Source organism: Halichoeres trimaculatus, unplaced genomic scaffold, assembly GCF_033239565.1.
Source record: "Halichoeres trimaculatus isolate MK-OKI-2021-1 unplaced genomic scaffold, fHalTri1.1 fHalTri1_scaffold_2, whole genome shotgun sequence".
NCBI classification, from domain to species: Eukaryota; Metazoa; Chordata; class Actinopteri; order Labriformes; family Labridae; genus Halichoeres; species Halichoeres trimaculatus.
Window position 1 is genome coordinate 21,244,721 of NW_027437180.1, and position 24,058 is coordinate 21,268,778.

At 39.0% G+C, this 24,058-nt stretch overlaps 3 protein-coding genes across 5 annotated transcripts; all 3 read right to left on the reverse strand.

The window, feature by feature from the left end:
- Positions 1–1,666: 1,666 nt before the first annotated feature.
- LOC141805115 (dnaJ homolog subfamily A member 3, mitochondrial-like) lies at positions 1,667–8,176 on the reverse strand. 3 transcript variants are annotated; one of them, XM_074689881.1, is made up of 12 exons: positions 7,952–8,176; positions 6,129–6,265; positions 5,908–5,991; positions 5,267–5,476; positions 4,967–5,119; positions 4,656–4,803; positions 4,466–4,530; positions 4,245–4,373; positions 3,869–3,984; positions 3,288–3,388; positions 3,015–3,151; positions 1,667–2,386 (listed from the first exon to the last, which is right to left on the reverse strand). In XM_074689881.1, exons 1-11 carry the CDS (start codon positions 8,154–8,156, stop codon positions 3,030–3,032), a joined length of 1,470 nt encoding a protein of 489 aa, XP_074545982.1. In that variant the 5' UTR covers positions 8,157–8,176; the 3' UTR covers positions 1,667–2,386; positions 3,015–3,029. The 3 variants fall into 3 exon arrangements, with proteins under 3 accessions (XP_074545982.1, XP_074545964.1, XP_074545973.1); XM_074689863.1 differs by having other exon boundaries at positions 3,015–3,154; XM_074689872.1 differs by lacking the exon at positions 1,667–2,386 and having other exon boundaries at positions 3,013–3,154.
- Positions 8,177–9,543: 1,367 nt separating this feature from the next.
- LOC141800140 (perforin-1-like) lies at positions 9,544–13,917 on the reverse strand. Its single transcript, XM_074682548.1, has 9 exons — positions 13,669–13,917; positions 13,503–13,582; positions 12,756–12,801; positions 12,428–12,564; positions 12,018–12,156; positions 11,832–11,912; positions 11,234–11,721; positions 11,035–11,128; positions 9,544–9,750 (listed from the first exon to the last, which is right to left on the reverse strand). The coding sequence occupies exons 1-9, from the start codon at positions 13,831–13,833 to the stop codon at positions 9,544–9,546; spliced, it is 1,437 nt and encodes a 478-aa protein (XP_074538649.1). The 5' UTR covers positions 13,834–13,917.
- A 5,547-nt stretch (positions 13,918–19,464) lies between these two features.
- LOC141787134 (perforin-1-like) lies at positions 19,465–23,499 on the reverse strand. Its single transcript, XM_074665409.1, has 9 exons — positions 23,239–23,499; positions 23,060–23,139; positions 22,662–22,707; positions 22,012–22,154; positions 21,771–21,909; positions 21,602–21,682; positions 20,991–21,481; positions 19,895–19,988; positions 19,465–19,677 (listed from the first exon to the last, which is right to left on the reverse strand). The coding sequence occupies exons 1-9, from the start codon at positions 23,497–23,499 to the stop codon at positions 19,465–19,467; spliced, it is 1,548 nt and encodes a 515-aa protein (XP_074521510.1).
- Positions 23,500–24,058: the final 559 nt, after the last annotated feature.

Genomic DNA, 24,058 nt, shown 5'->3' on the forward strand with positions numbered 1-24,058 from the left:
GCATCTGATTAGTTCAAGCGGAGGATAGAAAATTACTTTTTAATATCTTCAAGACTTTTAACAAAGATTGAATATTGTTTGTTGCAATGTTTGTTGCTAAGTGTTGGGGACAAAGTTTTGGAAGATGTGTATCGACGTTTCAAGAAATTAATGCTTTAGTCATGCTCTTTACTTCTCCAAACCAGAGAAAAGATTATGAGTAGAGAGCTCAGTTAGATCCTGAAAATAGAGTGGTTTTCTTCTCTGAAAGGATCTGGAGAGATGAGTGGGATGAAGTATGGCTTCCCATTCATTGTGACACTCTGTAATGAATGAGCAAGAGAGATTTACGATGATGATGACATCATAATTGTGGGGACATGTGGGTGCCTTGTAGCATCACAGAGTCCTAGAGGAGCACACAAGCAAACGACAGCCAAACTAGGTGTTTGACCTAAAAATAACCAGTGGTCTGCATAATTTGAGGAAGAGATTTTGAAAAGTTACTTTTTAAAACTCACTAGAGAAAAAAAGTGATGTCTGGTTAAGTGCAGTAAGTTTTGATACCCAGTTAAAGTCTCTTTTTTGTCAATATGAAAACTGTGACAATATTTAGTCCTGCTTCAAGTGTTGTGCAGTCAGGCAAATTTCTGTATTTAGGATATCAGACATCCAAAAGCACTTTTTAACATGTTTTCTTTTACATTAAAGCCATAAAAAAAAGGTTTTAGTCAAGTCACTTGAAAATCACATCCTTTTTGTATTAACTGCAAATATGACTCAGAGGTTCACAAGATGAACAAAAACCAAGAGGGACTGGATGCTAATCCAGTGTCAGTGTTATTACCCAGCAACACCTTCCCCCAACCAAGTTTCATTACCTTCACTTCAATTTCTGTATGCATACTTTAAAAGCAGGATCCATTCTCCATCATCACTCATTAAGGAAGAGTAGATACTTTGTGGGGATGAAAAAGAGAAGCCTGCATTCACTCTGAAATACTGCAAAGCAAAAGTTTGGTTGTGATACGTGTGCACAGCTGAGTTTGACTGTTCATCTCCTTGATTAGATCATTTTGACAGAGACATCACTTTTCATCCAAAGGTGCTGCAAAGCATCTGCAGCACCTTCCATAAGCTCTTTAAAATTATTTTTATGAGGACTCAAGTTTTCATTTTCTATGTACCTGGTTAGGTAAAAATATGCAATCATATTCCTAATGATGATCTATGAGTCCGAGTTTATTCTCTGGTTATTTATTGATCCATTCAAACAGCCTGTATTGTTGTTGTTTTTTTGTTGTGTTTTTTAATTCATTTTAGGCAAAGAACAATATACTCAAGATATACAGTAAGAACAACTGCTGGCCTGTTCAGTATGAAACTATGACTCCATGTTTCATCATAACTTTGCTCTGGGATGTTTCAGAGCCGCGGTGGGCAGTGTCTGTTTGTGCAGACTGACCACTCATGGTTGGAAAACCCCGATCAACTGAGTTGAAACATTCATGACTCTCTCTACAGCTTCTGTTCAACAGGACAGTCAAAGGCAGTCCATGGACAAATGCCTCGGTATTGCAGACTGCATAAAATATGAATTGTCAATATGAACCAACATCACCACCTACTGTTCGTTTTAGATATTGCAACAAAAAATGAGTGTTGATCATGAATGAGTGCGATGATTTTTAAAGCCCAAGTATTTTATTCATCAAACATTTGAACACTTTGAAGGCCACACGTTCACAAGTCAAATCAGCTACACCAAGACAGAGACAAATGTTACATCTTGTTTTTCTTTTTATTTTGATATTGAATATTCACCTGATACATGTTGAGTGTATTTAAAATCGTATCGGCCCCTTCTTACAACTTGACATTTCTTTGTCTCTTTTTGAGTGCTTATTTTAATGCCTTCTGTTAAGAAGGGAGGGTAAGTGCATAAAAAGCTCACCAACAGCTGAATGTTATTGTGAGGTGTTTAAAATGTGAGCGTTAAGGAATGAACCAGTTCAGGTCAATGGCTGGTCATCCTCTCCTCTGTTAACATTTCTTAATTTACACTTTTTTTGTCTGGCATTTTATCTTAATAAGCTAGACTGCCTGTAGTGCAAATTGTGACTGAGTGATCATAGCATTTTACTTCACAGCAGTCTCCTGTAGCGGCCTTCTGATTTCTCCTCCAGCAGTTCTGGGGTTTCTCAGCTCAGCGCCTGTCTGTGGTGATGGACTGGTAGGTGTGTGTAGGTGGACTTGGTTTCACCAATGTGTGACTGTGTCAACACATTTACCACTCTGCTTCAGTTTTCCTCCTCCTCCTTCAAATCATCTAAGCATGAGGAAACGGCATGAGGGCCAGTCAGCAGATTTCTTCTCCTGCTTCACCGTGTTTAACAAGGTTTTCTACCTGAGAAAAGAAGACAGAAAATCAGAGGCCTGACATAAGACTAAATCATTGCCTTGAGGCTGGACAGGACTGGATTTAAAAAGTACTAAGTTCAAGAGTTTAAAGCCACTTAAACAGAATCAAATGTGCCCCCAAAACTTTCTTCATACTGAAAAATATCTGTTAAATTATTGGGATCTAGATGTCTCAATGAAAATGCTTGAACAACGTTTTTATAGACCCATGCATAGTATTCAGGACTGAGGTTTCAGGTATTTAATTCTAAAGACTATTACCCAGTTTAAAAATGACCATGTACAACCTTCATTAAACTGTAGACAAGAGCTACAACTGCTTATCAATAAACTAACTTATCACTTAAAAAAGCCTTTTAATTACATTGCTTTGGCTACACTCCAAAAATCCCAAACACACTAAAACAGTATGAAGAACACCACTTTAAGGGTCCCCTGCTACAGTGAATTGGAACAGTAAGGATACAGTCAGTATTTTTTGTTACTTGTGCAATGGCCTGAGGTGAGACCATAGAGATGTAGTAAACCTCCTATCAGTATAATGCTAAATGCTAATGCTGTAATGCTAAAAATAAGGTTGATGTGTATGTTCTGTGTTAGTCTGCAGCTCTCACCTGTTTAACAGAGTGTCAGCTAAACAGTTTCTTCAGTTTGGAGAAAAAACCTCCCTCTTCTTGCTGTTGTGTCTGTGTGTCTTGTCCCTCCTGTGAGCTGGTGGCCTTTGCACCAGAACCTGAAGTGCTGCTGCCCCCTGCTGGACGCAAAAAAAAGTACTGAACCTGAGCTTCTGTTGACTGCAGCATTAAACAGGGACTAATTGCCTATCTATTTCTGTTTGCATACAAGCAGGGATTGATATTTAGACTAGGTGGTGCAGATGAACAAACCTGTCCGTGCAGAAGGATTAACACCATTAACCGTCCCCTGAACGTCCGTCTCGTCTTCAGCATAAGAGAGCAGCAGAGTGCGCTGTTTCCGTGTTAACTTCCTGCAGGAAAGAGACAACGGACACACAATTGTTACAAACTGAGTCAAAAGAAAAAGTAAATGTGTTTATCACCACTTCCCAGTAACAGGAAGGACTGACACTGGAACATGAACAGACAGAGTAGGTTTTCTGGCATGTAAAAAAAGTGATCAAAATGGCAAAATAACCAGTGTGATTGATATGTATTGATCCTGAAGTTTAGCATCTATGCTAAATTTATGGTTACACTGGAAGTAAGAAAATAAAAGTAGAGAGTTTTTTAAATGACATTAAGAGAATTCTGTTTTGAAAATTAAGTTATGTACATTTCTTCAGGACATTTAAACATTTTTAAACCTACAGTAAACACCACTGTCCACATATTTAATTCTGTGTCACGTTTATTCTCAAGATTTACAAAATAGGTACAATTGTCATAGAAATTAAGGCTTAAATAGTGATGAGACAGATTTTTCAACAGTGTGTCTGTGCGTATCATACTTTGGCACTTTGATCTTGATGTGAATGTAGTGATCCCCATAGTTGTAGCTGTTCATCCTCCGAATACCTTTTCCATGCAGCCGGATCACCTGATCCGCCTGGCAGCTCTGAGGAATCTGAAATCACAGGTGACTTTAAAACAGAGAACCTGAATAAAATGAGTCTGAACCGAATTAATGAGTAGAATCAATCTGAGTATCAGATACTGGTACCGATTGACCACAACCCAATAAGTCAGATTTATTTGGGATTAAAAAATAAAAGGTGAAAACAGTGTTAACTGTCATGAACTGAACAAAAAAAAATGTTGACTGTGTGTCCTGAACAACTTGAGAAGCCTCAGAATGTATGCTTTAACCCCATTACTTTTACTCACCATAATACTGACTGTTTCATAGAGGCCCTGTGCCTTGGCTGTTCCCCCAAGGATTGCTTGAGCTACAGAGATCATCACATCTGAGTGGATGTCCAAACCGTTACGCCTGAACACTGGACTTCTCTGCACCTGTGTGAAGACAAATCAGATAAAGCCCAGTAAATTATGACACAACTTAATCACAGTACTCTGCTTTTATAAACTTTTCCATTATTTCTCACCCTGAATGTAATGAGGATTTCTTTTGTCCCGACTGGCATGCGAACCGTCTGACCGTTTTCCACTCCTTATAAGAGAATGTAACAAGTGTTTACATGTCACAGCAATCAAAAACAGGAATGTAAATAAACTTCTTTGACATCAATGTGTGATCATGGATGGGCAATTTAAAACACCAGGATGGATACTTACCTGCAGGCACAGGCACAGTGACAGTTTGTCTTTTCTTCATCTGACCCGAACCCCGGCAAAGCGCACAGGGTGTGTAAATGATGGATCCTTTCCCACCGCACCGTCTGCAAGTGGTGCGCATCATGAAGGGACCTGTATTGGTTGACTCCTTTAGGGGGACCACATAGAGAAGACTTCAGTACATCTAAAGGTTATCAGCATAAAGAACATAAATCAAGTGGGGTCACATTTAGATCCTCTGAAGCTTGATATAACAGCATAACAAGTGCAAGTGTAACATCCATACTGTTGCCTGAAGGTCAGATACTCACCATGCCTGTGCCGTTACAATAGTGACAATGAGACACCTGAGTGCCTGGCTCGCTGCCATTTCCATGACACCTGGGGCAGGTGTCATCTAAGTTTATATTCAGATCCTTCTTAGCACCCTTGGCTGCTTCTGAAAAGGTTAGCTCCATAATAAACTGTAAAAGGTAAGAAGAAATCAGTCAGTCCTTTTTTTGATGAAATAACTTCCTCAAAGAAGGTATGACGCTTTAAATAGAAATTAAGTTTAGAATAATAAATGAGAAGAAACAATATACTTTGCCCAAGGTGACTGGATTACTGACCTCAGGTCTTTGCTCAAACATGTTGTTAAAGTTTCCAAAGCCCATTCCTCCCGAAAATTCGCCAAAGATCTTTCTGAAGAGCTCCTCTGGGTCTATGTTGGCCCCTCCTGCCCTGTAGTATTGCTGCTGACTTTGTCCAGCTCTGTTTGGATCAAAGCCAGCTGCTCCATAAGTGTCGTATTGTTTTCTCTTTACTTCATCACTGAGAACCTAACACACGGGGGAAAAACAACAACACAGGGAAAACTGAGAGTCACTCTCTTCACTGACACAGCTTGCAGCTGCCTTTTGTAAACGACTAAAGCCTAGTCTATATTTCTGTCTAATTGATGTCGTAGCTTATTATTTAGGTCTGTGTCACCCTGTTTCAGTGAGGAAGCCCACACAGTGCCTGACATACACCACCACCAAAATTAAAAGACTAAGTGGTCCACAGCATCATGTTTACTACATTTACAACATTTCTGTAATCAACGAAATCAACGGCATCTCCATCTGCTTTGACATCTCCTCTCTGTCTTCTCCCTTATAACTGCTGCATCATCAACAGTAACACTGATGGCGTAAACCTAGCTTAACTCTTAAGTGCTTTTTCAGCAAGTAGAGAACAAAATAATCCTGTAACAGGTCTTGTTTTGTACCTCATAGGCTTCAGCCAGTTTAGCAAACTTCTCTTTGGCCTCTGGGTCATCTGGGTTTGTGTCTGGGTGGTACTTTTTTGCCAACTAGAGACAGAGAATAAGAAAAAAAACATTAAAAAAGGGAAAATGATCATAACTATGTACGATTTAACATTTGTATATGACTATAACAACACAGCCATTTTTTTCACAATTTTGAAACAAAGGAGTGTGTCTCTGACCTGATAGTAAGCCTTCTTTATGTCTTTCTGTGATGCAGTACGGGAGACACCTAAGACTTGGTAGAAGTCCTCCTTGTTTGCCAGATGGCTGCTGGTGTGAAAAGACTGTCTGGTTACACTGTGGGGACATCTTGCACCTGTAGGGAGAGCATACAATGAGGAGTTTGCTACTGTTTTTCAGACTTTTAGTATTCACTTATGAGGTGCATGTTTATTCTTTATTCTTTTGCTTATTTGACAGGTACAAATGCTTGAAACATTGCTTCATATAGTGTACAAAGTTGATGCTATACATACAGGTGTCTAGCCATGGCTGATTTGCAATCCCCTGTCCCTGATTAGGCTTAAAAGATTAAAACAAAAGTCACAGTGTTGAGTTTATGGCACTACAACTGTTAAATAATACAAAAACACCAGTGTACATTAACATTTAAGACAGTGAAATAACAGCCTCCTCCTTTTACATTCACAGAGACTGTAAGACTGTACAGCTGGTGTTCACACTTGCTTCAGTTTCAGCCATTTCTTTAAATTTGCATTTGAAGAGCATAAAGTTCTGTTAAAGTCTTAGTTCCTAATGTTGATGCATCCCATAATTTTACACCTCACACTAAAAATGTAAATGGGCCTTGGATGAAGGATGAATGACTGTTTGATGTTTTGCTGCTAGACAGTTACCACTTATTAATTTACCAGTTAACTTATTATTCCAGGTGCATGGTTGTTTGCACATTTAAAAGTTAGCTTTATAAATAAAAGATAGAAAAACTTTTATAGCTGAGCTCACTGTAATCCTGTAAAATGCTGCAGTAATGCCACTCAATAGATTTTTGATCCATCATGTTTTATCCAAAGCTATACCAGGGAGAGGCATGAGAAGACTTGATGATTATAGCAGTAAATCATCTGCAAAGGCAAATATTAGAATAAATAAACATTCCTGACTTAACTACAATCTAGTTGAATAATACATAGATGTTATATCAGGGGGTTTTATCATACTCTACCCTATGTATTTCTGTAGTTATGTTACCTCTTATTAAACCAACAGCAAAGCACTACCTGAAGAAGAATCAGTAATTTAGTATTGCTAAGTTTTTATGCATTACATCTTAATGAAGTATATGCACATCAGATATAATTGTCATTTCATATCATTCAATGCACAAAACCACCAATCTTTTTGTTGAGTTGTACGCTCCGAAGTTCAGTAATATAAAAAGACGTGCTTATTCACAAGTGCTTTATGTAGCATGTGGTAGTCAAAACATGCAGTGGCGTGACCCTTGTTTAGGTTAGAATCTTAAGAGCAAGAATAGTTGGTTTAGGTTCTTAACAATATTTCCCTTCTAGTTTTCAACCAACTCGTGGATAGACCAAGAGATGTAAGCGTCAAAGCTTTTTTTGTTCAATGAGTCAGACTTAAATGACACTGACCTCAACGAATAAAGGATTTTACGGAATTTTCAAACATTAATATATACACTGGTGGTGGAAAAGTCCGTATGTTATCTCGGCAGTGACATTATGATCGTTGAAAACCGAAGGCTGCTGACACGAAGGCTGCTGTCTTGATAAGGTGAGTGTTGCAGTTCATGATGTAATCTTACAGAAAACATTAACATAGTACAGTTTTCAAACACAGGGGGCTTGGAGTACAAAGCTTTAAATGTGCGTGCGAGTGTGTGTGTACTCGTACGGTTAACATCCCAAAGTAAGGATAACGAGCTATTAAACACAATGACTCTTTGTTTAACTGACAGTTTAAGAGCCCTTCTAGTTGGAAACTTTTGCAGTGTTATGCTAACTGTTAGCTTTCTCACCTGTCAGCCTCCTCAATGTCACGACATTATCCTGTGTCCAGGAGCTAAAGCAAACTGTTATCCCTCTGCAGTGCGTCTGCGATATCTTCGCTGAACAAACTCCAGCATGTCTGGAGGGGACATTAAGAAACAGCCCACTATGATGTGCAGAAGAAAACGATGTTGATAGCCAGCGTGTGCTTAGCCGGGCAGCGGAGGACGCCATTTTTCGCGTCACTGCCGGTGTCAGAGGGTCGGTCGGGTTCTGCGCATGTCTAAGAAAGGCTAAATAAACATTGGCAATTGTATCAAATTAACTCCTTTTTGCCAATAAGGCTTACTGTCACAGATAGGCTTGCTCCTCGTGAAAGCTAATTCTGAGAGTAATAGAAAAGTAATAGAAAGTAATAACACAACTTCAACATTTACTTAAACTTAAAAAAGATAACAGGTTACTAGAATCATGTTTACTTTTCTGAAAGTTAGACTAAAAAGTATAGGCACAGTAATAAACACTACACATTCAAAAGTCTGTGCATTACTACTTCCAAGGGGGGCTATTTAAAAAGTTCCTCGCAGTACTACAATTATGACTTTCTCCTGCTTCCTTTTCTGTCTGCTCTTTCCCTGCCTCAACCTTGATGTCTCCTTGCCTTTACATTGTTCCCTAGCTACGCCGGATTAGCACCCGGAACCGTTTTAGTAAAACGCAGCAGTTATTTCATCCATACCACAGGGCTACTTAGCAGTGTTGTCTTTTATCAGCCTGCTTTTGTCATGATTTTTGATATTTAAGCTCAAAAGCACAGCATGAACTTCACTCAGGAGAGCATTTCACTACTATCTCTCACAAGGCTTTGAAGAAAGACTGAGTGTAAACTATCCTAAATTTCAAGTAATGATGTGTGTGTGGATTTAGGTGGAGCACTGAACACAACAAAAGATACATTGAGCAAGACAACTCATCCAGAGGCTGGAGATACAATCTGAATATTTTTTTTATGTTTTGAGAGATTGAATTCTAAGCATTGCCGAAAAAAACTATATACATGTTGTTAACAGCTAAAGACACCATAACATGGGAACCTATAGAATTTGTCTTTAAGAAAATGAATAACTTACAGGGCATTTTTGATTATTTATATCATCACTGGTCACCAGAAATTATCAGTTCTGCTTTCATAGAGCTCCAGATACCCCTTCTGACTAATTCAGCTCAATACAAACTCACACTTTTTTTCAAGTCTCAATTAGCATGTGAAAAAAACATAGGAGTATCAAGTTCAAAAATCTTGCCCCTCAACCAAAATTTTTTTTTAAAAAAAGTTACAAACAAGATCCAAAAACATTTCTATCATTCACGAAGTAACTTACAGTCCTGGCAAACAAGGATAAATTTTAACTACAAACCAATTAAGGATGATGTATAGATATAATGGTGTTTAACTAAAACCCCAAATTTAACTGCTACATCTCTGATTTATATCTCTCCAACCTGTATATCATACTTTGTGTCTGTCAGGATGATTGCAATTCAGAAAAGTTACCACACCCCATTTTAATGCAAGCTAAAAGCATATTGTTGGATCATTCAGCCTAGAATACATTTCTCATCACAGAGAAGGTTCATAATGGTGACATCTAGATCCAGTCAGGTGACGGTCACAGGTCAGAGTGTACTGGATCAACACACCGCCTCTTTTTGCAGGGCAGGTAAGCCAGCGTGTGCCCGGACTGAGGTATCTCACACATGATCCCAGAGGTCTATAGGTCCCATCTTTATCCCAGACTTCAATTCTCAGACTCAAACGTGTGTCAACCTTCAGGGGTAGACAAAAAAAAAACACATTTTATATTGTCTAAGCTATTTTTAAGCATATCAAACCACTTGATCAGAGGCAACCTTTAAAAAAAAATAAGGAAAAAATTCTGCAGTTCCTCAGTTGGCTGCAAACAGTAGTTAGTTCATTTGAAGTCTGCAGCTCAATGATGAGCTGTGTGGTGTTTTGATACTCTAACCATTAAGTTAAAAAAAATTACATTATTGTTGCATATGTTAATAATTACACATGCATGTATGTGATTAGTGCCACAGTCCAAAACATCAACAAATGCTGATGACAAATTACTCCAGAACAGGGCTTGACATTAACACCGGCCAAATGCCGGAGGATTTCAGCAGTGGCTGGTAACAACGCCGCTCCTACTGGCCACTTTGGCGGGTTGAATTTTATTTCAAACATGGAGCAGAGAGACACGCAAAAAGATGACTCTGATGATGAAAGCTCTGAGGAAATTTAATTTACCTCTCCTTCATTGTCATTCTCATAAAAAAAAAGAAATGATTCTCTGATTACAATCGTTAATAAATATTTAAGCAGACAGTGTCTCTTGCTGAGTTTTTATCAGTTCAATTAATCCCCTTTACCATTTTATTATAAGCAATAACAAACTACTATTACTATTTTAATTACTATGTCTTAATAGACTGCATATTTTCATTTGAAAGGAGCACAATGTTACACACAACTTTATCAGAGCTGAATACCTGATTAAGGACCTGTGGATTTTAACATTGATGTAGTCTTGTTTTGAGTGTGCATAGGGGTCATTTACATTTAAAGAGGTCATAAATCTGTTTTAAGTAAACTTTAGCATGTCATCATCGGCTTTAATCATATTGAACATAATTATCCAACAACAAATTGTGGCCAGTGAAAATACTGAGTGGCTAGTAACTCAGGGATACCACTAGCCACAGTGGCTGGTGAGCAAAAAAGTTCATGTCAAGCCCTGCTCCAGAATGATCCCAGAAATACAGCATGCTCAAAAATAAAGTGAGAGCTTATCATGGAAAACTCAAGCTCAACAAGCATCAACCGATTGGCATATTGACATGAATTTAACTTTCCTAAGTAATGCTAGAAAAATGCAGGGTTCAACTTCTTGAGTAGAATTTACTCAAGTGGTAACTCAGTTTATAGTGACAGTAAAAGTGGAGAGGAATGCAACTTTGGTCTTATAGAAGGAACCATATAGCAGCTGAATATAGGATTCATAATGTTTCACCTATGACTGGATGTATTTTAGAGATGTGTACTGACCTTGCCCAGGTGATATTGAGTGTTCCAGTTAGGGTTTTCTGACTTGATTATCTGGGTCCTGCGGTAGATGCCACCATACCGTAACTGAGCAAAGCTGTGTTTTAGGGACAAGAGAGAAGGTAAACTTAGCTTTGTATTTTGGCTAGTCCATTATATTTAGTACACTGCCCTTCTGACATTTGTCTTGTGCTCAACCCACCTATTGGTTGTGCCCCAAAAATCTCTTTTCAGATTCCAGGCTTTGACGATGGTCACCACCAGTGTTCCTCTCCAGGCCTGTAGTGGACAGCAGTTGTTATCAAGGTTAGGTTGAGAAAGGCAGAAAGGTTGTCTGGCCAGGCTTCTGATGGCGTTTTCTTTTAAGTAATCTTCGATGGCAGCTTTCATTGCCAACGCTTGTGCCCAGTGTGGCACCAGCTTGTACATTGGTTGCAGTGAATGCCGTACAATACCAGGGTGATCTTTGAGAGTGTTCAACCAATACTTGTAGCTCCGAGAGTTGTAGTACGAAAGCCATCCATTCCATCTTCTGCCTCCTATCACCTCAGTAAAGTATGTGTGGAGACGAGTGCGACGTGAAGCAAAGGCACTCTGGTTCCATAGCACTTTACTGCAGGTCTTTTGGTTAGAGGACAACTTGATATTCCCCAAGCCTGCATTGATACCTGTTGTTAGGCAACTGTGTGCCTGGATGACAGGAGAGAACAGCTAATGTTAGTTTTATTAGATGAATAACACGTTTTGTACACAGGGTGTTTTTGTGTTTAAAGCTTTCAAAATGTGTGTCATGCCCTGACCTGGTTCACAGTTAGGCCATTCAGTCTGGACAAACATGTTCGTGTAGCTGTCACTCGCCTGAATTTACCTCCAAGATATGCCTGAAATTACAAATCATTTAAACGTTGAAAACAAAGGTTGGCTGTTCAAAGTCACGTGACAAGCCAGAAAGGACAACAAGATTCATAAGTAGAACATATTTCAACCTGGCTGATATAATGCGTGCCATAGAGCCCTATGAGGCGTCTGTACTGGGCCTTGGTTGAAGAGTTGTAGGTCAATGGTAGTTTCTGAACATCCTTGAGAAACCCAGAGCTGAGGGGTGGTTTGCTGGAAAGACGGTGACTAAACACAGGAGTGAACATAGGTGAACACAAACAAGAATGAGAACTCTTTTAAGCTAAGTGTTTTCATATTTACTGGGAGAATACATAAAATAGACTTCAAATGAAAGACAAAAAGGAAAGACAATGACACTGGATCGAAATACAATATAATTAAAAAAAGAAAAGAAAAAAGAAACTAAATAAAGGAGACTTCAACACTGTAAAAATGTTTCATGAAAAAATCAGAAATTCTGTGGTGATGTTCCTTGGTTTTCTTTTACACATCCTACCCATAGTGAATACAGAAGGTCATGTGATTGCTGAAGGTATAGCGGTCCTCTCTGCTTCTGGCTGTAGCAAAGCCATACACACTGGAGCGTGTTCCACCAAATTCAAGGGATCCATTCTTTCCCAAGTCTAGACCGGACTGATATAAGACATTCCAGCATTACAGACAATTTACAGTTTCTCAAGAGTGGAAGGGAAAAAGCATATATTAAACCTATAAATGATTATGTCCCCATGTCAGAATTATATCATGGTTATATAACATATATTGTAGATATTGAAATAGAAACATAGACAGTTACATAATAGATACATAGATAAAATTCTTACCTTCCAGTTATAAGCGTCCTGGTTGGTGTATGACTGAATCAATGAGCTGTGAAGTCACATAATGTCAAGCTTGCTATGTAAAATGATATTCAATACAATATAAACAATCTTTATGATTACTCTATTCTTCATTAAAGAAAAATTGTTCATATGGTCAAAAAAGTATTTATTTTTTCGTATATTTCTTCTATAATAGACACACAAGAACATATGTAGTGTTATCATACACAGACATAGCCCATTGTGTCTTACCTATATTTCATGCCCAACTTTTTTCTTTTTTTTCAGTTCCCTACTCTACTGCCGTTTCTCCTAATAAATTTACCAAAAAAAAAACAAAACAAAACATTGTAACAAACTTGAAAATTGACCAGTTTTTATACTGAGACTCTGCTGTTGGAGTCTAACATTGATGGTAGCACAAACTCAAGTCAATTTTATTTAGACAAAATTGATGAGAATATGTTTAAAGTCTGTTTTCATCAAAAATGTGTTGTAGTTAGGCCAAAAACTGCAAAAGAGGTTGTAACCAGTGCAGCCTTAATCAATTACTACTTGTTACTAAAGTTTTAAGTAAATAGTGCACTGACATACTGTGTTCTTTTACTGGTGTAAACACACCCTACTCACCCCAGATCCTATATCATTGTTTCTAATGCAAAGAAAAGTTTTGCTTTGTGAATGGAGATGAATATTAGGTAGATAAAAACTGAATTATTGAGGTAAGATTGTTCTTCAGTGAAATACCTGATAGAGGTGTGCAAACTTCTGTAGAGATAAGTTCTGCATCCGCTGTACCAACGCCAGTCCACTGCAGAGACAGGCAGCTAAAAACAAAGATGAGAGCAAAATGACTGGCATATCAGAGTTACAAGTTGCTAAAGTATGAGCTTGTGTAGTTTGTATGAAGTACCTTCTGCAGCCTGTTGCCCTGTAGTGGGTTTCTGCAGAGAGTACAGGTACCCTGTGGAGTAAGGTAAGTTCCTACATCCACTATGTAGGCACCTTTGCGCTGCCAGGTCACCACATCAAAGCCCTGCCCTACCAGGTTGTAGCCTGGTACAAATGATGCATACATACAATGGCTGCGCGTCCCATTGTAACAGGGGAGGACAGGGGAGAGAAATGACAGAAAGAGAAGCAGACTCAGATAGAAGAGAGGGAGGGGTAAAAAGGAGACCATGACTGGAAATGAAAAACAAAGAGATATTGGAGAGGGGCACAAAAAGAGAAAGAAATGAAATCTGTTTGTTTTACCTCAGTGTTTCTGTTTTTGTGAATTCACTTAACATTGAAAAAGAAAAAAAGATTCTTGACCAGGCTTCAAAAAAGATGAAGTCTGAATATTATAAAGGTATTCGAATGACAAACTGAATGGACCTTGAGGGGTGTTTCCGTCTTTGTTTTATGGATCATAAGGTGATCTTAACATGCAGCACACATCATATGTGGCCTGTCCCTAAAGCATTTCTAACTCTGTCACCTTATCTTTTTATTTTATTTATGTACTGTATTAAAAAAAAGGCTTCAAATAAAAGGCTATTCAACTTCTTGGAACATATTTGCTGGATGTACTAATTCAACTTATAATAGTTGTTTTTCAACCTTTATAAAATCTCATCTCTCTTTAACCTCAACCCCTACTGTCGACTTGAAAGAATTCAAGTCTTAAAAACCCTCTGTATTAGCTTAACTTTTGACTACAACTATTACTTGTATGCTGTCTCTGGCATATCTCTACTTTGGAAACAGTATTTGAATTGTCTCCTGAGACACAGTTTGAGGATTAGTTTTACTGATTAAGTAGATTTGACCCCAATTTGCATTGAGGAATCACTGATAATGTCAGAATTACAGAAATAAGTGTCAAAGCTAAAAACAATAGAACATTACCACTTAAGTTAATTTATTTTTCCGTTTTGCTTTACAAAAAAAATGTTACAAAGGAAAAGGCAAAAAAAGCCTCTTTTTGATGTGTGGGAGGAAAAAAAAGACTGTAGTAGCAAGGTATTAGAAAAAAGATTACCTGTCTTTCAGGCTATGACAGCGTCACCTTGAATCTTCAGATGAGATGGAAATGAGCAAGGTGTGTTGGCCAAGGATGTGTGCTTTCAAGTCTGCAGGTAACATCGCTTAAATAAGACAAGAGTTCTGTTGTTTTTACGATGAGGGTTGTCCTTTAGAAAATATTTGTGGAATACATTTGTGGAATACATTAAAAAACAAGTATTCAAGCCAAACCACATTTATGTGACGAGGAACTGGGTCAGTGAAAAAAAATCAGGCCGTCCCTAGATCTTAAAATTGGGGTTGGGACCTTTAGAGTCAACATTAATTATTCCTGCAACACACTTAAAATTGTTATCATTAACTCCACCCTTACTTGTACTTTCTACTTTATTAACATATCTACACAAGAAATAGTCAAATGGTAAATGTGTTGCAGTTCCATAAACTGACAGTAATAGCAGTTTTATATATAAAGCACATTTCATTTCAGGTGAGCTCAAAGATATGTGCTTTACAGACACAGAAGGTCTAGTCTGTTTAAGGAAATCCAACATCAAGACATGATGGGGATTCTCATCTTGATCTGCCATGAGCATTTTGCGGCATTCAGCAATTAACAGTGGGAAGAGAAAACTCTCCTGAACAGGTGGAAAACTTTAGCAGAGACAGACTCATCAGACAGACATCCACCTTGACTGTGTTGGGGTAGGAGAGAGAGATAGTGAGAGTAGTGTTTTCCATGTTTTTTCTTTGAAACAAAATCTGCTTTCTTTTAGTGGTGAAATTACTAATTGTAAATTTCCCCTGCCAAAAAAAACAGAAACAGTCTGTGCAGTGCTGGTCTTGCTTCCTTTTTCAAGTCAGACAGAGAAATAAGTAGCACAACCAGTTAAAACCCTCACAGGAGCTTTAAGATTGCATTCAACTTATTGTACTAGATTTAAAAAAAATGACAAAAAACATTAAAAAAAAAAAAAAAACCACAGTAAAAGTCCAGATTAAGTGCCAGATCAGAATAGGGCCACTCTTGATGGTTTGCAAACCCCCATATGTAGCCCAAGAGAAAGTTTTGCAGTTTTGTGAGAAGTTACATTGTTTTTTTGTGGATTACATGCCTGTTTTGAATATGATACCACAGTGGCAATGACAGAAAGGAAAGGTTTTGTTGTGCAAAAAATGGACTATCTCATTCACCTGGATTGATATGAAAAGGTCCGTAGCATGCTTGTATACAAAGAATAACAATAACAACAAAAGCAATGACAAATTTTGTGTTTCACATTTTACGTCATTTTGTTCTATTCGCTGATCAAATACAGAGAACTCAGTGTTTTGTAAACCATTGCGTGCTGTTTTTAGCTGCATTTCATGCCACAAACCATTTTCAGGTCAAACTGGGCTGCACATTGCAGGCATAATTTTGCAGCATTGTTGTGTTAGTCACAAGAGACAACAATTAGTCTCTGTTTTCTTTTGATCAATGCGTGTTTATTTTGGTTTAGTACTTAAATGGGACAAAAGACTAATGGGAGACTCTGAGTCAAACAAATAGCTTAAGTCTAAAATGTTTCTAAAATTTCAAATACATGTCTCCTGGGGATGTCTTGTGACCTGATTCAGTTTGAGATGGACTAAGAGAAAGCAGGAGATTGTACAGTGACAAATAAAGATTTGACCCCATCTCCAGATGCTCTATTCATAAAGGAAAAATTATGTTTGTAAAAAAAAGTAATCAGGTGCTCAAACATTTTGAACTTGAGTGCTGGTGTTAATGGGAACCTATTTCTCTCTACTTGACTTACTTAAGGGCAAGAACCATGAACAATGACACATTGATGGACAGAAATTCCAGAGGCCCATGCCAGCTCTACTTCTGTCAAAAGTTAATGGAGCCTATCCCTCTTAGCATATAATTTATTGGTACTTGACTTGTTTCTTTGTAACCTTCTGGCAACGCAAGATAAACAACAACTAGAGTTCAACTCAACCACCAAAACTACTTCTTGTTTTGAGAGTACAGCTGATGATTGTCATGTTATATATGTATTTATACAGGCCAGCTGACAATCTTGACAGGGGCAGGATGAAATAACATCATATACCCTCCACAAAGAAAAGGCATCTGCCAAGCTGATGGTTCAAATCATGAACCTTTGAGGCAACAGCACTAACCACTAGACCACTGCGCAGCCCCTATGATCTGAGAACCAAATCTTAAAAGGTTAAAGAGTTATGTGTTGTGCTTAAGGTGTTTATCCTGTATAGCTGTCCTGTTCAACTTCAAGAATCTCTGCAAAAACATAATCATGCATAACTGTTCAGCAAATACAGCATTATTACATGATTTAAATCCCTGTGAGCCAGTGGCAGCTGCTGGTCAGTCAAGGAGGGGAAACTCTTTTTTTTCAGGCCTACGTCATAAATTTGTTTATTTTTTTAAAACGTAAATTCTACCGTCCATTCCTTTTCAAGAAAATGATCTGTGACCCTGTCGTACCAACCAGGTGTTTTTTCCAGGGATTTTACCAGTGTTCTCTCAATGGCCAGCAGCTTAAACGGCCTTGGCCCATTGTGTTGCAGGCGTAAGACTTGAGCCGCTTTAAACAGGAGAAGCTCCTCTCTGAGTGACAGGGGGAGAAGCTCCACAGCAGTAGCTGTAGCTGCTTATTGGTGAAAAGAGAGAAAATCTTTATAACAACGCTTGTTGCTTTTAAAAAAAGGTAAACTCGCTGGGGATCGATAAAGCCTCCGGATCAGTCAGAACAACTAAAAGTACAACTCAGAAGATGCTTCAGTGGAGGGTTATACTTCAAGATCACTGACTGGCTCATTTCACTCTCAATCAAATAGAGATTCGGCCTCAGACAGATCATCCAATCATTATACAGAAGCCCAGTGTCCAGGCCAGCCCACTGTCTCATAGACCCCCAGGGATGCTGAGCGTCCGATGGGCGGGACAAAGCCCAGCATTTATCCAATTACCGTCTAGTTTCCACAGTGGAACAACCACACTCTGCGTCGGTGGCGCAGTTGGAGAATGCGCTTGGTCGGTAATCGGAAGGTTGCAGGTTCAAGCCCAGCTCTGGGTGACACATCGCGATGTGTCCTTGGGCAAGACACTTAACCCCTAGTTGCTCCCACTGCTGCGTCAGTGGTGTGTGAATGGGTATGAAAGGGCGTGACTGTGTTAGATGTACTGATGGATAGCTGTCATAGTAAAATATTGGATCCATCAGTGTGTGAATGTGAGAGCAAATGGGTGTGGATGGGTAAGTGTGACCTGTGGTGTACAGCAGCTTTGAGTGGTCCATGACTAGAAAAGCGCTATATAAGCTCAAGTCCATTTACCATTTACCATTACTCTACGCTTCCCCTCTGAAGTCAGAAGACACTCAGCGTCCAACTGTGTTAAAGCGCTGAGACGCTGCAGGGATGAATGAGAAGGAGGTCGAGCCAGTTACCTGTGATAGGTAGCTGATTCTGAACAAAAGATAAAGGAATTCTAGCGCATATTTTGTCATTTATGAAATGTACACCCAGCAGTACATATCACCACTTTGTTTTGGGGACATTATAGGGGAAGCTGAGCTTCCCTTGCAGTCTTAGAGAAATCGCCACTGCTGTGTGCCACTTTTGGAGCACAAGTTCTATTCACATGAGTCACTGTTACTTGCAGCACGTGAGTTTAAGTCAGCTGTCATTCGGCTTGGCAGTGTGCATTCCAGGCATAACTTTACACATCCTCACATGACTTGAGATATTACAGAAGAATAGCAGAATTAGAAGAGTAAATGAATGTTTAGTCTTTGTTAAATGTTTGTGTGAATTTTGGACCATTTGTACAAAACACAAGACTAAGTGATACTGAAGCCCTGAACTGTTTTGAAGCCAAAATACCCCCGGCACAGGCACCGCCATTGGCAGCCGTTTTGCAACCAGAGTCTGCGCATTAGTAGGCTATAAGAGAATCTGAGTTGCAAAACGGCTGCCAAAACAGTTCAGTGGTAAATAGCAGAGCCACACTGTCCACTCCATATATACATTCTAGGGTTGTAGCACTGGGCTGCTTGTAGCGCTACATACAGTCAGCTACTGATGTTCTGTACAAACTTACAACATTTGTTTGTAGTCATGTTTCAACAAACAGTGCTACACAACTTATACCTTACCTCAACCGGCTCGGTTGACAAAAATAATTTTTGTGGCGACCTCACTTTGAGCCGAGCAAGATGACTTCCATTTTTATTTTTTTTGTCCAGTCTATGGCTACGATGTATCCGTAGGCTAACACGACAACAAGCAAACAGCAGTTTGTGTAGTAGTTTGGTAGCCATCTGTATGTTGCGCCACTGACAGCCTGGTGCTGTGAGACGCGTTGTCTAATATTTCATGTTAGTCAACTGAAGTCTTGTCCTGCCAGCCCTCATCTACCAAGTAGACCTAACATAACCCCACACTTCATTTTATTGATAGACTCTCAAGTTTGAACAGACCACTGCAGAAAAACTGCTGCATGAGGGTTGGAATGAACATTAGCATAAACAGCTTAGCTCCTGTCTCAGCCTTTAGCTCAGGCTGTATCACGTTGCCGTTTAGCTTTCCTCCTTTTGACCTAAGGTAAGAGTGACAACATGAGATTGGAATTGGACTTTAATAAAGGAAGTGCAATTACATTTTTTTAGACCAAGTGATACCTTTCTCACTCTGGGGATGGTCTGTAACTTTCACACCTGCCTCCAGTCAGATGACGGTCACATGTCAGAGTGTACTGGATCTCAAAGCCACCTTGGTTTAGGTGACAGCCTAATCTGTGTGTCCCCTGACTCAAGTGCCAATAGCATCTTCCAAGGTATTGATGGTGTGGCCAGTTCTCATCCCAGAGCTCCATATATAACAATCCATGTGTGTCCACCTTAATGGAAAAAAAAATGTGATAACAGTTAAGTTGCTGTCATCTATAAGGGAAAGAATCATACCAAACAGAGTATTTCAAGAATAAAGGGACCTTTGGTAGTGACCACTACCCTTTGTCCAAAAAAATTCTACCAGATTTGACCTCTCAAAGTGTATAAGGTATTTAGTTCATGGGGAAAGGAGTAAAATTCACTTAAAAAAAAAAATCTACTGACCTTTCCAAAATGATAATAAGCATTCCACCAGGGATTGTTACTTTTGACCATATGAGTCTGGCGATAGTGGGAACCATACCACACTTTAACATAGCTGAGAAAAAGGAAAAACAAGGAAAAAACAATCTTATTATTGTGCAGAGTATCACTGCAAAATTCAATTTTTTTCTTATCTGGTAAATTGAGGTACATTTTGACAGCGGGAATGATCCTCGGAAACTTTGAAGAACTTTGTGTGTTAGGGTGGCAGAGAGTTTAAGTCAAAATTAGTTTCAGGTATTCCATCTCCACCTGACAAGTCTCTGCTTAAGGGGTAAACTCATTTACAACCAAAAAACATACACCTAAATCAATCTTGTGCTGAGAGAATGCTTACTGTCCATGATGAGCTGCAGTGGTTTCAAGTTTCTGCAGTTCAGGACTTATTAAAATTATGAGACCTAGAACTAAACAAAGTTCCTGCAGTCAAAAGACATCCAATGTGTCATCTGCTTGATTTGCATAGCCTTTATGGTACTACAGGCTGCAGTGAAAATGCAGATCACAAAGGGCCATAGAGACCCTTACGTCTCAGATAAAATAAGTTCCTGGAACTAAAATTTCCTCCTACTTTTTGCTCTATGTTAGCACTAACATATCTCAATTTCTGTATGGAGAGGTATATGGATGACAGGTGTCATGGGTAAATTTGGGTCGGCATGGATTCAAATTTAGGGCAGTCAGCATAAATGCATTAATCCTGGTAAAACTGAGGCTGAAATAAATGTGTCACTTTTATGGAAATATTGAGCCATTGTACTGCTTAACAAACATTAAAGACTGGTTAATATGTCAACATTAAAATCATCTCTATCATCTTGACACCGTGCTGGAAAATAATGACACCATTGCTCTTTTTACCTCCCAGAAAACTGACAAGTCAATGTGTTGTGCAATTTATATTAAAAAAAAGAACTAAAATAAGAAGTTCCACTTTGAGCTACACCAACAAGATTAGCATACAAGTCCAGCTAATCACACTGATGTCAGTAGGACATCACATCACCAAAGCCAGCAGATCAGCGTTTTAGTTGGTCCCTGGTTTTGCTGTACTCACCCATCAGTCCTACCCATTCCCCAAAAATCAGCTTTTAGATCCCAGGCTCTGATGACAGTCACCTCCAGTGTTCCCAGTGAGAGTCCCTTTGGACAACAATCAAGGCTGATGGAGTGACCTTCACATTTTGAGGGTGATTTTTTCACCGCGTTGTCTTCTAAGTACTGCTCTATGGCCTCCTTCATCCCTTTTTTCTGTGCATCATTTCTCACCAGGTGAAACATTGGCCTTAGGGAGTACATCACAATGTCTGGGTGGTCCTTCAGGGTGCTGAGCCACTTTGTGTAGCCCAGAGAGTCATTGTGAGACATTGAAAATTCCCCCACCCAACCATTTCCTCCCACCACAGACGTGAAGTGTGTGTAGAGACCAGCACTGTATTTGGCTGAGGTGTCCATGTTTTGTAAGACCATTGAGCAAGACTCATAATCGCTGGATGCTTTTAGCTTCCCCAGGCCAATGCTGAATCCCAATTTTAGACAGGAGCTGACCTGGATGACAGAAGAGAAAGTAAAATACCCCTCAAAAAAATCCATGGTTACAGTGATGCATTTCAAATACAACTCTGGTGTCAAAATTCCAACTAACACACTGCCTAATAATATTAATACCTTGTTTGAGGAGAGTCCATTCAGTCCTAACAAACAGGTGCGAGTAGCTGTGACTCGCCTGAGTTGCCCCCCGAGTGAAACCTAAAGAGGAAAAACATTAAGTCAAAAAAGCAAGAGTTGTTTTGAGAATTAAGACACTTTAAAAGGGGGTGTGAGTGAGTGCAACAACCTGTCGGATGAAGTGTGTGCCATAGGTGTGAATGATGTCACGATACTCAGCTTGTGTGGAGGAATTGTAAAAGCTTGGCAGTCTGGCTAAATCCTTTTTGAACTGGGAGCTAAGGCGAGGTGTGCTTGACACTCGATACCTGAGCACAGGGATGGAATATTAAATGACCATAAGTAAAATTATATTTGACTTAATGAGACTTATAATTATTAATGGTGATGCAGGACTGTTCACATTGTACCTGTAGTGGCTGCAGGTGATCTTTTGGGTGCTGAAGGAGTATTTGTCCTCTTTGGAACGCTGAGAAGCAAACTCGTAGACAGAGGAGCGCGTCCCAACCACCCCAAGGCCAGCAGACACAATCTTGTTTAGACTTAGACCAAACTGATGAAAAATGGAATATTAAAAGTTCTTAAACCTCTTAATGTTATGCACATTTTTCTTTATTTAAAAATATACCTAAATGTGGAATGAGATATATTGAATTTGTTGTGTTTGGTTTAAGGTCAAACAGTGACAAGCTCCCTTTAAAATGCTGTTCCTTTGTGTGTGAGTGTGTGAGTGTGTGTGTGTGTGTTTATGTGTGTTTTGTTATTTTGTCTAAAAATACGTCTTATTCAGTGATTGCATTGTACAAACATTTTTGATTTAAAAAAAAAAAAAAAGTTGGTGAAGAGTTTGTCTCATTTGCATAATTTACCCCGCCCAGTTAGTGTGCTTCATGCCACCCTGACAAGGACTCACCGCTCTGTTCACTGACTTTGCATGGAATTAACTCGGGCAAATTATTTTATTTGCATTAAGTGTGAGTGCAATATAAGTCTCAAAATATACAAAATGTGCAATACAAGTTGTTTGTCTTGCCAACAAAAGCAGGAAAATGTTTCCTACCGACCAGTCTTTGATGTCCTGAGAGCTGTAGCTGCTAACGAGTGAACTGTGAAAATAAGAATCTCTATGAATCCCCTTCATTTTAAAGGTTATTTGAAGCCACTGTCTAAAAACTGCGGTATGAGCCTCATTATTTAGCTTCAAAAAGTTTACATGTTATTAAGATATAAAATCTGATTCAGAGGAAATGCAAGTATATATTCTCTTGTATCTTTAACAGTCTAACAATAACATTTGAATTATTGTTCAATTAAGGTTTTCATGCAAAAAAAAAAAAAAGTCAGGTTAATGAGATTTTTAAACCTGTTTACTTGAATGTCAGAGGAAGATAATCAAAAACCTGAGCCCTTTTGCTTGAGAAAAACAGATTTGTTTGCCAGTGTTGTGTGATAACTTACCTTACAGAAGTGTGTTCAGTGGAGTAGAGGTCAGCCTTGCACTGGCTGAATGCTCGCCAGTCCAGTGCAGAGAGAGGCAGCTGAAAATAAAGATAAAAACGCATTGATTGGTATGCATGTATTAATAAATTTTGCTATTAAAGTTGATAAATATCATTTTTTGAAATTAATATTATTACTTTCTGCAGTTTATTGCCTTGCAAGGAGTTAGTGCAGAGTTTACAGGTGCCTCTTGGAGTGAGGTAAGTCTTCACATCGATCAAGTAAGCTCCTTTACGCTGCAGGGTGACCACATCAAAGCCTTCTCCCACCAGGTTGTGGCCCGGTACGAAAGGGGCTGAAACACACTTTCTGTAGCTGCCAGTCCGACAGGAGAGAGCAGGGGACAGGAAGAGGAGGAGGCTTAGGTAGGAAAGATGTGGGGTTGAAATGAGGAGCATGACTGGAGAAACTGGAGGGTTTTAAAGAAAAAAAAAGGGAACAAAAAACAGTTATCACATCAACTCATAATTAAATGACCTGGAGAAAGGACTCATTTATGCTGAATGGTAGATTATGCAAATTACAATCACAGCTAATAGAAATTTTCTCGAATCACTTTGCCACACATTCTTACAAGCCTGATATTTCTGCAACAGTGTCAACCAGCACACAAAATATTTTACTCCTTTATGTGAAGTCATGTAAAAGACTGAGTGTGATCAGGTTGTCTATATTACAATTTATTGACATTGTTATGGGGTTTTGGCCAATCAGGAACAAGTATTTGAATGACATCAGTTAGGTGAAAGTCCTGTCTTTGTCTGTGCACAATGGACATTGTATAACTCTCTTCGCTATCTTGGTGCGTTTGTTACATCATCTGCTCACTCCATCTTAAACACACACACACACACACACACACACACACACACACACACACACACACACACACACACACACACACACACAAATGCAAATGCAAACACTTCAAAGCAGCTTGGAGCAGCTTGGTTTACA

What these genes read in the sequence shown, in the direction of transcription:
- LOC141800140 (XM_074682548.1), bottom strand. Translation starts at nt 13,833, where the DNA reads ATGTATGCATCATTTGTACCAGGCTACAACCTGGTAGGGCAGGGCTTT. An exon ending in AGGGCAACAGGCTGCAGAAG is followed by an intron (nt 13,583 to 13,668) that starts GTACTTCATACA and finishes CTTTGTTTTTAG; the next exon opens with CTGCCTGTCTCTGCAGTGGA. An exon ending in ATGGCCTAACTGTGAACCAG is followed by an intron (nt 11,722 to 11,831) that starts GTCAGGGCATGA and finishes CCTGTCATCCAG; the next exon opens with GCACACAGTTGCCTAACAAC.
- LOC141787134 (XM_074665409.1), bottom strand. Translation starts at nt 23,499, where the DNA reads ATGCTCCTCATTTCAACCCCACATCTTTCCTACCTAAGCCTCCTCCTC. An exon ending in ATCACCTGCAGCCACTACAG is followed by an intron (nt 21,910 to 22,011) that starts GTACAATGTGAA and finishes CCCTGTGCTCAG; the next exon opens with GTATCGAGTGTCAAGCACAC. An exon ending in GCACACACTTCATCCGACAG is followed by an intron (nt 21,683 to 21,770) that starts GTTGTTGCACTC and finishes TTTCCTCTTTAG; the next exon opens with GTTTCACTCGGGGGGCAACT.
- LOC141805115 (XM_074689863.1), bottom strand. Translation starts at nt 8,156, where the DNA reads ATGGCGTCCTCCGCTGCCCGGCTAAGCACACGCTGGCTATCAACATCG. An exon ending in AACTGGCTGAAGCCTATGAG is followed by an intron (nt 5,477 to 5,907) that starts GTACAAAACAAG and finishes CCCGTGTGTTAG; the next exon opens with GTTCTCAGTGATGAAGTAAA. An exon ending in AAATCCTCATTACATTCAGG is followed by an intron (nt 4,374 to 4,465) that starts GTGAGAAATAAT and finishes GTCTTCACACAG; the next exon opens with GTGCAGAGAAGTCCAGTGTT.